Here is a 15,981-nt window from a genome sequence, read left to right on the forward strand (position 1 = left end):
CTGGGACTTCAGAATTCAAACAGACAAGCACCTGCAACATAACACCCCAGACTTAACAATTGTCGATAAGAAAGACAAAAAAGTCTGGATAGTGGATGTGGCAGTGCCTGGAGATAGCAGAATAGACGAGAAAGAACTGGAGAAGATAACAAAATACAAAGACCTACAAATAGAAATAGAAAGACTGTGGCAAAAGCAAGCAAGGGTAGTACCAATAGTCATAGGCTCCTTGGGTGCAATCCCAAAACAACTGGAGCACCACTTGAACACATTGGCATTGACAAATTCGCTATTAGTCAATTGCAAAAGGCGGCCTTATTAGGAACTGCTTCCATCCTGCGACGATATCTGTAATACCATCAAACATCCACATCTGCCTATCCCAGGTCCTGGGTAAGGACTCGATAGGTAGACAAAATGCCAAATCCAGTCTGAACATCTGGCTGACTGTGCGATGATCCATAATAATAATAATAATAATAATAATAATAAAGTTGGAAGGGACCTTGGAGGTCATCAAGTCCAACCCTCTGCTCAGGCAGGTAACCCTATACCATTTTGGACAAATGGCTGTCCAGTTTCTTCTTAAAAACTTCCAGTGCTGGAGCATTCACCGCTTTTGGAGGTAGGTTGTTCCACTGGTTAATTGTTCTAACTTGCAGGAAGTTTCTCCTTAGTTCTAGGTTGCTTCTCTCTTTGGTTAGTTTCCATCCATTTTCTTTGGTCCTGCCCACAGATCCACATCTCTGTGTGAACTGTGGGGTAGGGGTTAGGAGGATGAAGATTATTCCACAAATTCTTTTTTAAGCTTTGAACTTTGCTGATAAGGAACGAGGAATAAGATAGTTTAGCTTCTTATAGGACAAACTGTTCACAAGAGAAGAAGGGAGTTCATATGGACTTGACATCGGTCTTTTCCAGAAGAGTACATCAAGATCTGAGAAAAGAAGCTGAGCAGTGAAGGAGCTGGCTGGTAGCTAAAATGGACTAGACAACTTTAATAGCTGTTGAAGTTAGGCTATGTACTTTTGTTTTCTATCTAGTAAATCTAAAATAGGGCTGAGCAGTTGACATTAATTAGGATTTATAGGCACTGAATGAGACTTGAGGAATAGTCACTGAAGTGTTGTCAACAACTTTGGGAAGAAGAGTGGTGAAAGGAAACAACACTGTGAGAAGACGCGGCCAGATAAACCCAAGGTTTGACTGGGGTTGAAAGTGACCAAAAATAAGAATATCATAGATACACGTGCCAGAGAAAAAACCACCTGTCATCTCTTCCAGATGGTAAAATGCCAGTTGATTAACTATGCCCTTTCCTTGGACTTAAGAGTGACAAACAGAGTAATACAAGGAATTAGGACCTGGGAATTGGGGAACATATTGTGAAGAACCAACCTATTTTAGGCTCACATTATATGGTGTTAAGATTTATTTAGTTAGAATGCATTTGAGAACAAATGCAAGTCTACAGAAAAAAACATCTCATTGTGTCAGGCTATAAGTTGGAAGGTGGGAAATAAATGGCTAAAGAATGAAAACTGGTAAATGAAACTGGTAAAAAGTGAAATTATATAAGTATTCTGAGGCAGCTTGGCTTATATAAATATCCCACTTGCTTATTTTTGTCTTTGTCTTGAATGAAATAAGAGAAAAAACTTGGAAATGGTCTTGGCCCGTCTCTTTCACATCTTGAACCCCCTATTTGTGCAACCCCAGGGTGGGAAAGTATAGTCCTTTTATGACTTGTGGATTTCAACTCCCAGATCTGCCCCTTTGAAGTAGTCATTTACAGATTTAATTAGGGCTATTGCAACATATCTAGTAATAGTAGTAAAGTTGGAAGGGACCTTGGAGGTCATCTAGTCCAACCCCCTGCTCGGGCAGGAAACCCTACGCTATTTCGGACAAATGGCTGTCCAGTCTCTTCTTAAAAACTTCCAGTGTTGGAGCATTTACGGCTTCTGGAGGCAAGCTGTTCCACTGATTAATTGTTCTAACTGTCAGGAAGTTTCTCCTTAGTTCTAGGTTGCTTCTCTCCTTGATTAGTTTCCACCCGTTGCTTCTTGTCCTGCCTTCAGGTGCTTTGGAAATAGCTTAATTCCCTCTTCTTTATGGCAGCCCCTGAGATATTGGAATACTGCTATCATGTCCCCCCTTGTCCTTCTCTTCGTTAAACTAGACATACCCAATTCTCTTGACTTCCTAGGCCAGTGATGGCGAAACCTTTAGAGACCGAGTGCCCAAACTGCAACCCAAAACCTACTTATGTCGTTGGGTGCCAGGTGGGTGTGGCCATTTGGGTGGGTGTGGTCCATTGGGTAGGCATGGCTACAGTGGTAACAGCAGACTGGGGGGACTAAAAAGTTCAATCAATCAATTCCAACTTTGTGAGATCTTTTTTTTTCCCATGAGAAGTTGAAATTGATTGATTGATTGAATCTTTGTTTTTCTTTTGCACATGGGGATGGAGGCCTAAAGTGAAAAGGTTTTATAAAACCCAGCTGAAGGCCTAGGACTGGGACGATGGCGCATGTGCCCACAGAGAGGGCTCTGTGTGCCACCTGTGACACACGTGCCATAGGTTCACCACCACGGTCCTTGGCTGATAGTGCTTGGAGCATATGAAGTTCCTAGAACACATAAGGTATAGGCTTCAATTAAATAATATTAATGCTACAATTGTTAACTCTACACTTACATTTTTCATTTTGTTTTTAAATATTATGTATAAGGTGATGCAGAATTCAAAATACTGCACTAATCAATGGAAATTTATTGCAAAAAATATTTTGAAATGTCATATCAAAGAATTAGGGTTTTTATGTACAATTATGAAAAAGAGCTTAGAATCAATAACCCAAAAATCAAAGTAAGATCAGATCGTAATAAATAAGGGAAGAAACTATAAAAATAATTCCCCCCCCCCACACAACAGTTCTATAATGAAATACAGTGGTTCTCAGTGGATGTTTGTAAGTTCCAAAATGTGGACCTTTTCCTATTATATATGTTGGAAATCTCACCTACTGTAAGCCCAGGTGATTCAATTGTTGGGAGCTTCGGTTTCTAGCTGCTCCGGAAAAACATCATGTCCATTTACAATAAAGTTGTTTATAATCAAGTGATGGTAAAATGGACAGCTCTAATATGTATCATTGAAATCTAGTTAGGTGGAAAAAGAAAAATAGCACTGCCTGAAATCATTCTGGTTGGGTTTTAGATCCTGTAATTTAGGCCCTGTAATTTTTTGGGAGTTGATGTTCACAAGTCATAAAAGGTCCATAGTTTCCCATCTCTGCCCTAACCATTGAACTGGATTGATTCTTCAAGTATCACATTATTACAGAATTGTTTGTTGTAAATCAGCCAGCCAGAAATGCTCTCTTTGTGTTCCTTTCCATCCCATTTCTGCCTTATATTCACCATCTACAATCCAGCCAACATTCTTGCCTTGAACTCTAATAGGAAGATTTTATTTTATTTTATGGTTTGGTTTGGTTTGGTTTAGTTTAGTTTAATTTTGGTTTATTGCTTTGCAAACCTTAAGAGTTTTTCTAAGATTGCCAATGATCTCCCTCTTGGGTATGGATGGCACCATATGGATCCACACTGGGAGACTGAATTTGCCATTACCACATAGGCATGATTATATCCTGTTCTTATAATTGAAACCTCCTGGAAGTATTCTAAGCCTTGGTTTGTACAAAGCAATTCTGACTCATTATCACTGTCTTCACTTCACTAATACATCAGGTTCATTTTTCCCCCCAAATGGGATAGGAAGGAAGGGTAGTTTTCCACTCTTTTTTTTAGCATATATGAACTTGGCTTAACAATTCTTCCACCTATCCCTTTCGCTGACTTTTATTGAAATGCTGCATGCATCAGTTGGCATATGTAACAGCTGGAAAAAAGCAGACAGGGGCTATCACAAGGGCAGAAATGCTCATTAGTTTCAAGCATTAAAAGAAATCGTTTTTCAAACTGCTACTGAAGCTAAACAGTTGGGTTATCCATCTAAATAACATCAAGTTTGTGTATTTTCTTCCTGGGTTTTGAAAATCAGGAGGCCTGGGGAAACAATTATTCCAAAAATGGGCTTCTAGGAGAGGTTTGGGCAAAAACTACAGATTGTTTCTGTGTTGCAAGAATCACCCAGGTAAGTTTTCTCACAGTATTTATACATGCGTACAGATGCACAAAGCCCTCTGTCTCACTTTCCTCTACTTCCCCATTTTCCCTGTGGGCTTTAGGCCTGGAGATTCCAGCATCATTTGAATGGAAAGCTATTAGCTCTGCCTCGTCACCCCATTTCCAGGGCACTTATAACTCATCCCATGCTCTTTCTCTCGCTTGTTGCCTGTTGGCTTTATTAGCTTGACAGATCTGGCGATTTGGCTTGGTTCTCCGCATGCTGATTCAGGCACAAAGTTTTAATAATTAGTTACGTAAATACAAGTCCCTGTAACAAGCACACAAGCACTTCATGAGCAAGTCTCTGCTGGTTTGGATATTAGTGCAGCTTTGTATGAAGATGATCAAATTAGGAGGAATGTGAGGCTGTAACAAGAGAGGAACTAACACATTTTTGTGAGGCAAGAAAATGGCAGAACAGGAATACCGAATAAGTAATTAAGACAACTTGCAAAGTTACATGCACATTACATGAATCTACTGAGGCAGAGCAGATCTCTACCATGTAATAGTAATATGGAAATATAGGATGTATGGAAGATATTCCTCTTAAAGAAATGGCTATGGCTTTATTAAATAATGGTGTTTTGTACACAGAACAAGGCAATCCATGATACTGCCAGATAAAACATAGTAGGACTGGAGACATTTGCTGGAACTTCAAATTCTGCTGTCAGGAGACAAGAATGGTTCAGAAAGACTGAAACTGACTGAGTTTATTAGCATCATCTTATTCATTCAAAGCCAATTCATGTTGTGATGGGGCTGATCCTTTCCTGTGTAATAGCCTGTCACATGCTCAGAGTCATATTTCAATATAGCACGGTTGCCAAATTCAGGAGTGAACTTAAATAAAACCCTGAACTCTTTTGAAAGGAGAACATTAGAAACTTTTTCTCAAAAACTAAATTCTAAACAATACCATCTTATCACTTTCTCTATGCCGTTCTTCCATTATGTTTTGAGTCAACAGTATTTCCCTCAAGAACTAAGAAAAAAGTAACAACTACAGTATGCAGGTTTATACAAATTACAGTTAAGTTCTTCCCACTGAAATGGGTTACAGGTAGTCCTCACTTAGTGACCATTTCCGTTATGATGGACCCCCCCAAAAGGTGCTTATGACCCAGTTCCAGATTTGACTGTGGTACCCCATCCTCCAAAAGTAACATGACTGCATTTCAGGCACTTGACAACCAGATTGCCTTTATGGGTGGTTAGCATTGTTCCACGGTCACTTGACATGATTTTTATTTTTATTTTCTGAAAAACATCCTTTACAATTGTAAGTTGTAAGGCTTTCAGGTTACTAGAGACTTGCTCAGATGGCTCCACGGCTCAGCTGGTTATGCTTATCCTTTTTTCCCCTAGGCTTTGTCTCTTTGTTTTTTACAATATTTACTTTTTAAAGTAAATTTTATCTTTTATACTGTCATTGCGATACACATGTCAATGGTGCTTTTTCAAAAGGCAACTGGATTATGTTTTTTTCCCTTGAGGAAGAAGTTTCGCTTCTCACCCCAGAAGCTTCTTCAGTTGTCAGAACTGAAGAAGCTTCTCTGATGAGAAGCGAAATGTCTTCTTCCTCAAGGAAAAAACATAGTCCAACTGCCTTTTGAAAAAGCACTTTTGAGACAACCAGGACTTGGATAACTGAGAATCTCCACAGACATTGTGATATATGGTTTTCTCTTTAGTTATGAGCCACCCACAGTCACCTTTGGTGATATGATATGAATGTATATAGTTACATAAATTTAATAGATCGATCGATCGATAGATCGATCGATAGATAGATAGATAGATAGACAGATAGACAGACAGAGATACCTTCATTTTAGACTGCTTACAAACAAACAAATGCACCTGGAGTTCCTCTGATAAGTCAGGTGACTTACAACGGATCTCTCTTTTACATTCTCAGATATACAGGACTAAACTCAAAATTTGTACTTAACAGAGTTCTACTGAAGAAAAAGTAGTGGAGGGAATTTCTCCTGATTTCCAATGCAAGCCTCAGTGCTGCCTCCCACGCAGTTGTGAGAAAGAGAAACCCCAAATTCTAACTCTACAGAATATTGCCTCCTAATCCCCTTCACAAATGAAATAATTTGGACTGAGTTCACACTCTGTCTTTTCTTACCTGAGTGTTGATTCGGATAGCGCCAATGGAAGGAATTTCAAAATAATAGCCTTTAAAAAAAATAGACACACACACAAACACACAAAATTAATGTTAGAAGAACTGGTTTTCAGAACAAAATCCTTTTTTTTAATCTAATATTTGGTATACCTGATGCAGGCTACATGCAACAATGAGTTAACTAAGCTCAAACTCACTAAATTTTGATTGCATCATCCCCAAACAGCTTCCTATCTGAGATCCAGAAATTCTGTTGAGATAAGCCAATACAATCATCATGTTTAAGGAGGGTCTTGAGCCATTAATTTGGTTGGATTCAACTCAGCTGACCTGCTTTGGCATCTTCACCTACTTCTTTAATTTGACAGGTGGCGAGTAAGAGCGTCTTCTGTCTCACCATCAACTGCCAGCAGTCACTGGTTTCTTTCAGACACCTGGCTGGATGGCAACATTCACTAAATATGATGGACCACCCAGGCAGATGCCTAATCCGGGCCACCAGAGCAAGCAGACAAAGTGGACCCATCAAAAGAGAGGCAACTCCATTCCAGCAATCAACTAATTAATATCCTCCAATATCCAACTTCCCCATGTTCAAACCTTCATAGTCTACAAATACTGCATAGCAGCCATCTCTCTTGCTGATGAAGATTTGCTAGAATGTGGGGTGTGTCATCTGCAATTCTCCCAATTAATACTTTAATCAAAGCCTGTAAAACCTGAATATTAATTTACACGGTCTTCATGGTAGTCGTACGCACATATGAGGTATATAGAGAGACACACATGGAAAGAGGTATTGAAACTGAATTCCCATATTTTTTAAACTAAACTAAACTAAACTAAACTAAACTAAACTAAACTAAACTAAACTAAGGCAGGTGGAAGCCCAAAGAGTCCATTTTTAAACATTTCTGTTTCTGTTTTAGTTGCTTGTACATATTTTCAGTGATCAAGTATATTCTTCTCAAATGCAGAACAAGTCTGATACTTTAAATTCTTTTTCTTTTCATCCATCCATAAGCACAAGAAAAATTGATCCCTGTTTTTAGAGTTTTAAATCTAAAATGCAGCAAAAAAGAAACTACAATGGCTAGACACTGTAGGAGGAAAGCTTGTTAGACTATGGTGGCAAAAATCAGGAATCCGGCAGCCCCTTTTACAACTAACAAATGTTACTGGAAGACATAAGCTTTTTTTGCGCTTCAGGTTTCTTCATCTAACTCAGCGGTTCTCAACCTTCCTAATGCCATGACCCCGCAACCGGTCATAAGTCGAGGACTACCTGAATTTCTCTTCCCGGGAGCGCCGCGCATGCGTGGTGCCACCCCCTGCACCAGTCGAGGCGTAGCTGGCAAGTGGCAGAGAAGGCGCAGGCCGACCACCAGCTGGGCCCCACGCGCACCAGCAACCCTCCCTGTGCCTGCCGCTGCCCTGCCAGCCTTACCTTGGCCACCACCCATTCAGGGTGGCAGCAGGCAGGCCCAGGAGCTCCTGGGCGGCCATGGCAAGCGGCAGCGAGGGTGCAGGGCGACCACTGGCTGGGCCACCAGCTGGCCCAGCCCAAGGCAGGTAGGGCATCTGCCGGGCCCCACGCGCGCCAGCAACCCTCCCTGCACTTGCCAGCCTCCCACCTCCCACCCCTGGCCCTCTTTTACTTACTTTTAGTAGTTGCTCAGCAGGGAGGGAAGCTTTCCGGAAAGTTCACCTTGCAGCACCGTTTGCAGACTGGGGCTTTTGGCAGGCTCAGCAGGGCAGAGACAGCCTATTCTATTGGCTTTCGAACGCCAATAGAATAGAGTCTCTTGAATAGAGTCTATTCTATTGGCTTTCAAAAGCCAATAGAATAAGAGGGAGTAGCACAGCTAAAGAAAAGGGGAAAAAATGGTGGACAGCCGTGTTTGGCGACCCCCATGAAATGGTCGTTCGACCCCAAATCGGGTCGCGACCCAAAGGTTGAGAACCGCTGATCTAACTAATGTGGGATTTAAAGTGGGATAAAGTGGGAGGAGTGAGAGGAAGGCGGTTTGTTTATATACATGCAGGTAGAACATGGAACAAATTACAAATACCTTATCAACTAACAATTGTATTATAACAAACAACACAATAGTTGTCCTGAAGCTGCTTTTTCACGAGGCTACTGGACTTTCTTGTTTTTCCTTTGAAGACATTTTGCTTCTCATCCAAGAAGCTTCTTCAGTTCTGACTAGATGGTGGGGAATGGAAGGATTTATAGTATACTCCTTGCAGACAGCTGATCATTTGCAGTTACAGCTGAAGAAGCTTCTTGGATGACAAGGGAAGCATCTTCAAAGGAAAAACAAGAAAGTCCAGTTGCCTTGTGAAAAAGCAGCTTCGGGACAACTATGACCTGGATGACTGAGAATCTCCACAGACATTTAACACTATAGTTACAATAAATAGCAGTTATGAGGTAGAGGCTTGCCTTTTCCCATTATAAATTCTCGGATTTTTTTTTAACGGTCAAGCAAAAACATTTAAATTGTACTGAGTGCACAGAGTGAGAGTACTAGCAATTAACTTGTTTTTTTTTTGGAAGTGTGAAGAGGAGATGAGGGAACTTGTGTTATTCCTGGAGAAATAGTAGTCTGGGCACCAGGGCATTTTGAGGTGATCTTCAGGGTGAGGAAACTGTTAAGAGAATAGGAACTGTTAAGAGGAAGGCAGGAGCAAGCCATTAAGGAGGGATTTGGAAAAAAGATTAAAGGGTTTAAGGATGAAGAGTAACATAAGAAAGAAACACAGCATAATCCTGCTTGATTTTAGTATAATACTGGATAAAGAGAAACTTGGACAAGCTTTGAAGATTCTATTAATATACCCTACAGGAATAAATTAGCATTCCTGAAATCCCTGCAGGTCTGTACCTTGGCCTGGCCTACCTCAAAGACTTGATGGGTCCTGATTGAATGAAGGTTTATTTATGTGAGCTCCAATTGATCAGCTGGAGAGAGAGTATTGATTGGCTCAATGCCTTCTGATTTTAAGAGCAGCAGAAATGAATATGCTCAGCAGATCTGCTTTGAGCAGTTTTGGAGGGACTTGGGAATGGAAATGGTGTTGTATGAAATGCCCTGCCTTCTTTTTAAAATAAGTTTGGATATTGACAAAAAACAACAATTCTCTCCATTTTTTTTTTTTTGTATCACAAGTGCCTTTCCCGGAAGGCTGTTACGATGTAACTGGGAACAATGGGAACAGCAATAATTACAGCAGTGGCCAAAAATGTGGAAACCTTTTGGGAAAAGTGTACAGTAGAAATGCCACCTTTGGTTAAGTTTCCACCAGTTTTTCTTCTAATTTCTTTATAACTGTAGCCTTGTTCACTTCATAATACTATTTTACATCGCTTTCTGGGCAACCAGTCAACTCTTTGCACCATTACTTTAATTTTATTATGTTTTACAAGCTCACTAAATGAAAGAAAAAAAAAACCCAACCAACTTGATAGTGAACACATAACACATTGACAAATGTCCTCCTCTCAGCTTCAATACATGACATCAATAACTGAATCCTACTGTGATCTGATTGGCTCATTGCCAAAACAAGAGGACACCTGATTGGCTCTCTAAACACTCATGCTCATTGGCTACAATCAGATGAAGGAAAGCTACCTGATATCAACCTAAGCAAGTTGTGCTTCCTTTTTCTGGTTATTTGGCTATAACGTTCATAGAATACAGTACAGATAATTGAACAAACTTTGTTGCATTACATTCTTGATTAAATTATCTTTCCATTGATATATAATTTTATGGTACCACTCCAAAAAAGTGGTGTTATTAGCCATCAAACCTCAAAAATACACTTTCCCCAAAAGGTTTCCACAATTTTGGCCACTAGTGTATAGTATAGAGTAGTGTAATGTGATCATGGAGACCCAGGTTTAAGTCTGCTCTGAGCCTTGGTGCTTTACTGTATGACTTTGGGTCAGTCATTCTCTCACCCCACTCTACCTCATAGGATTGTGGTTGTGGAGAAGAATTGGAGAAGAAGCACTATACATGTGCCTTGAATTCTTAAGGCAAATGTGGAATATACATCTAACAAATAACTATGCGCATCTATGGGTCTGTTTGGCATATAGTTGTATTGGGAATACTAATCCTGTTTTAGATATTAACCCAGATGAATTACCTGGAGCCAGCCATTCTATCTCAGCCCTTGGAAGGAGGCAATGACAAACCTCTTCCAAAATCTTGCCAAGAAAACTTCAGGGACTAGTCCAGGCAGTCGTCAGGTGTCAAGACTGACTCAAAGGCACACACACACAATACATAAATAATACTAATACTAATAATACTAATACTAATAATAAGAACAACAATAATCCAAACTGGCCTACAAGAAAGACCAAATGAAGAACAGAATAGAGGCATGGGAAGACAAAGCACTACATGGCCAATACATTAAAAAAATAGCTGGGAAAACAGATAATAACAAGACCTGGCAATGGCTAAGAGCAGGAAAATTGAAGAAAGAGACCGAGGGACTAATGCTGGCTGCACAAGACCAAGCCTTAAGGACAAATGCATATAAAGTCAAAATTGAGAAGACAGCAACAGACAGTAAGTGCCGCCTATGCAAAGAAGCTGAAGAAACAGTGGACCACCTGGTAAGCTGTTGCAAGAAGATTGCACAGACTGACTACAAATAGCAGCATGACAAAGTAGCAACAATGGTGCATTGGAAGATCTGCAAAAAATATCATTTGCCTGTAAGCAAAAACTGGTGGGATCATAAAATAGAGAAAGTCATAGAAATGATAAAATTAAACTGCTCTGGGACTTCAGAATTCAAACAGACAAGCACCTGCAACATAACACCCCAGACTTAACAATTGTCGATAAGAAAGACAAAAAAGTCTGGATATTGGACGTGGCAGTGCCTGGAGATAGCAGAATAGAAGAGAAAGAACTGGAGAAGATAACAAAATACAAAGACCTACAAATAGAAATAGAAAGACTGTGGCAAAAGCAAGCAAGGGTAGTACCAATAGTCATAGGCTCCTTGGTTGCAATCCCAAAACAACTGGAGCACCACTTGAACACCATTGGCATTGACAAATTCGCTATTAGTCAATTGCAAAAGGCAGCCTTATTAGGAACTGCTTCCATCCTGCGACGATATCTGTAATACCATCAAACATCCAGATCTGCCTATCCCAGGTCCGGGGTAAGGACTCGATAGGTAGACAAAATGCCAAATCCAGTCTGAACATCTGGCTGACTGTGCGATGATCCATAATAATAATAATAATAATAATAATAAATGTACATACTTGGGCCTCAAAGCCTAGCACCAGTGCATCCATAAGGCCCATTTGCTCTGATCTCTTTCCAGTCCAACTCTTGGCAGGTGTGACCCTCACTGCCTCCAGCACTTTCCATCTCTCTACAGCATCTACCTCTGCAGACACAATGTCTGTTTAGTAGTCTCCCTGTGAACTTTACAGTTTTCTATCTATTTCTCTCCGAATCTTCATTTACAGCAAATTCATCAGCCATAAATGACTTGATGTGCCATTATATTTCTTCAATTTTGTAAACAGGTAAGCCATGATAGTTACAGTCACCAAGAGCTAAATGTTAAAAGGCTGATCTAAAAAGATGCAATAATTTATCTCCACCATTTCAATTCAGGTGACAGATTTAATTAGCAATTCTGGGTAAAAAAACCCAAAACTCTCCATGAATGCAAATAGACTTTGTCGCTACAACCTTGAGATCTACTGTGGACTGAAAGCTGCTTAAGCTGTACTGTTATAGCCTTTACTGTACTGCTGGGGCTGTAGAGAAATTACTTTAAGAGTGGGAGTGGTGATTGTCCAGACTTAGAAGTGGTTAGAAGATAATGTCATATTATATTGAAACTGAATTGCCTTCAAAAATTCTCCAGATTGTTATATGACTGAATATTAATGGGGTGTAAATCATGCATTCAGCACTGAATAATCTTGTAATCCAAGTAACATGGAGAAATAAAAGAATGAAATCATGAGGAAAAGGTTGATTGGGAAAGTACTAACCATGCCAGCATCAATTGCTAGATAAAATGAAGGATTAAGGTATAGGTTGGGGTGAAACCACAAATTTAGCACCCAGTTATCGATTTTTGGTGGTATTTTTTTTCTTTTTAAAATTAATGGTGGCAATGAATGCAGATGATCTCTGAGTGGCAAATTATTTCCATTCCCACTCCTTAACCCCAAACAATGCAAAAATATCCCAAATTGTTCTGAAAATCCACAGCATCATTCTTCCTAAATCAGAAAGCAGGGTGGGAATAGTATACAAATCAACAATAACCCATATGAAAGGTTTGGAGCAGCCTCAGCTGGAGATGTGATGTTTTTAAAGGTGAGGAGCCAGAGTTTGACTCCCCTATGCCTCAACAGTTTTCACCCCACATCAATATCTATTCTCTATCCGACCTGATTGCAGTTTCTAAAAGTTTCTGGAATGACTTGAATCTGACCATGGGATGGGACTGTATGTAACTCCAGAGAAATGTTGTGATGTTTAAGGTAAGTGCTGTTTCTCCTGAGATCCTGGTGCTCTTTTTACAAACCATCTCTAATCACAAAGATTTATATAAGTTGTAAAAGTCTATCGTTTAATCTGCATTTCCCTTTTGTTACAGGGTTTTTTTCTCCTGTGATTAAACACCGGAAGTATTATGACAGCTTTCTCCAACCTGATGTTCTTCAAATGTGCCATCTAACTAATATAATAATGGAACATACATTTTACAGAAAACTTTTCTTTCTCAAGATTTTTGTCCCTTGCTCTTTCTTGCCCACTCAATCATCTTGCACCTCATGCAGCTTCTGCTGTGCAACAATAGAGCCATGAGCTTTTCTTTTGTGGCATTTTGAAACGAGTTGGCTCTTTTTATTCTTGAGAAAGTTATGGTGGTAGCTAGCTATCAGTAACAATAGGTTACTCCTCTTGTTCTAACTACTGACATCTTTTTCTCTCTCCTTCAGAAGTTCCTGCTGTTTACAATGGAACTTTTCCTAAGTATGATGTCACTGTTGCTGTCCAAATACCTTTGATGTCAAAAACCCAGACCTGAGGGATCAGCAGCAGGAGATTACAAAACTCTCAAGAAACAAAGGGTCTCCTCCTGCTTCGTGTGCCCTTCAGAACAAAGGCTGCAAGAACAAAGCAGCACACAGAACCTTCAGTCAAAAACAGGTGGTTTTTTTTAAAGAGAATATGGAAAAAAAGGCAAAAGGAGGCTGAAGGGGTTCATATAGTTACAAGTCGTTAAAATAAGTAAGTCAACAAACAAACAAAAATCCACGGGGCTTAAATAATTGTCAAAATCTCTCTTTTCTAAAATTAAGCTCTTTGGGGGGGGGGAAGCTAGATGTTACAGTACGTGAGGTTCTTATTAATATTCTTATTGAGGGTTAATGAATGAGCATCAGGTATTTACATGAATAAACAGTAAGTAAATATCATGAGTTCCGAATGCCAAAAGGGAATGGGGGGAAGTTAAAAATAAACTGGCAAGATGAGTGGCAAACAAATTTAATAAATAAAATAAAATAAAAAATGCTGGTAGAATAAAGATTAAGGAACTTTATTCCCAAATTCTCTGCTCAAAACACATGATTTGTAGGTTCCTGTTTAGTAAAAAATCTTCACATCAGTTGCACACATCCGATGTACTTGTCTAATTTAAATCACAGTGCTTTAATTTCTGAACTGATTTACAAAATGCAGTATGTTTTCATTTGTGTCTTCCAAGATACCTTATAACCTCATCTAAAGGTCCATTCAACTAATGTCTGTTGGGAACAAATGGAGTGTGTTTAGTATAGCACAATAGCTGAAGATTCTGAGTCACTATCCCAACTCATCTGGAGATCCTTGAGTTGAAGAAGCCTAGTTTAGTATTAATAATCAGTGAAAAGATGCCTCAAATATCTTAGTTCAGTTGGGTAACCTTATTAATTTATTGAGACTTCAGTGACATCTTGGAGCACAGCAACAAAAGGACTGTTGAATAAAGTTTCACCCTCACCTTCAATAATCTGGAATTGTAGTGACATCAGTTTCTAGGTTAACTCTGGTAAGCCTTGTTCTATAGCAGGGTCTTCAAACTTGGCTCTTTTATGACTTGTGGACTTCAACTCCCAGAATTCCTCAGCCAGGCATGCTGGCTGAGGAATTCTGGGAGTTGAAGTCCACAAGTCATAAAAGGGCCAAGTTTGAAGACTCCTGTTCTATACAAATTAATTAACTCAATGAAGCAGTTGAGGCAAAAAAAAAAAAATAGCTGTATTTATTCAAACTTGATTTTTAAAAAGTTGAAAGCAAACCTTGGCAAATGATTCTGATCCTGCATTACTTGATGATATGAAAAAAGTGGAAAGGATTGGCCAGAGAATGGCAGCAGCTAATATAAATTGAGCAAAACTCTGAGAAGTTTTTTTTCACGAAGCTTCTCTACTTGGATGCAGTGGCAATCAAAACACTTGCAGGCATACAATGATGCATGATGACTAGGCTGGAAGGAGGAAGAAATACTTAAAGCCTAAAAGGGAGACTAACATCAGAATTACAATGAGAATTAGTTGCTATGTGCAGGGCTGATCTGAAATGGAAAAGGACAAGAAAGCAAAATGGATGAAAGAGAGAAGTGGGCACTTGGCTATTCTGTCTAGAGATATTTCCACAGGGCAGAACAATGGGAAGATGGATTACTGCCAGCCCAAAGGTTCACAGACTTCCACCACCTGCTGAAAGATACAGACAGCGTGAACAGAAAGCCAGCCCTAGAGAACAAAAGGGCACAGGAGGCAATTTCAGATAAATGAGAGACAGCCAGAAGGCTTCTGATACAGAGGAAGGTGAGGAGATTAAAAGACTGTCTGAATGTGACAAGCCGTCAGAGCAGTGGTGGGGGAGCAGCTTCAGAGACCTTATAAAGGGGTCTGTGGCCACATTAATATCAGAGAGCAGAGGAAATAAGCCAAGGGATAATGTCTCCTGACCCTAACTGTATACAGGTTTTGGTATTACCTAAAATCAAGCCTGTCTCATTTTTTCATACAAAATGAGAGTTCTATTAATTCTGGTAATGTTCCTACCTTCTTTCCACAAAACAAACAAGCCAAAGCCGACATGGAAAGTAGGATCAGAAATAATGGATTTAACTTGCAGCTACCTAGACTTCATATAAGTATTAGAAATATTAGAAAAAACTAATCTGTACCACTATGGAAGAGTCTGCCTGTGGAAATTGTGGCTTGGATGGAGATATTGAGGAAGAGGCAGAAAAACCAGCTCTCATGGGTAGTTTAATTGATCTTCCTATATATTGAAATGGGTTGGGCTACATAATCTTTGTGATCCCTTTCAGCTAAATAATGTTATGATTCTCCTAGGTAATTTGTTTATTTGGCAAATAGATAAGCAGCAGTGCATTAATCATTTAATCTTTCAATACGGAATACCCTCTTCTTCCAATATAAAGCTACTTTATATCAACTGTTCCCTCCAAATGCTGGCCAGATTTATTGGGAATGTAGCTCCCATTCCCAACAGCCCATCACCGAAATACAGAATGATAGCTGTGACCTGAGTGAAAAGGGGCAAGTT

General features: G+C 39.6%; 1 protein-coding gene across 1 annotated transcript in view; it reads right to left on the reverse strand.

Annotated features, from left to right (window-relative positions):
- Positions 1–15,981, reverse strand: part of CACNA2D2 (calcium voltage-gated channel auxiliary subunit alpha2delta 2) — a 238,555-nt gene that overhangs the window by 79,438 nt on the left and 143,136 nt on the right. Inside the window, exon 10 of the mRNA XM_039358660.1 lies at positions 6,341–6,390. Coding sequence (XP_039214594.1) covers positions 6,341–6,390 — 50 coding nt within the window. The remainder of the gene's footprint in view (positions 1–6,340; positions 6,391–15,981) is intronic.

The sequence above is a fragment of the Crotalus tigris genome, unplaced genomic scaffold (assembly GCF_016545835.1).
Source record: "Crotalus tigris isolate CLP2741 ecotype Arizona unplaced genomic scaffold, ASM1654583v1 scf7180000019060.718356, whole genome shotgun sequence".
Classification (NCBI taxonomy): Eukaryota; Metazoa; Chordata; class Lepidosauria; order Squamata; family Viperidae; genus Crotalus; species Crotalus tigris.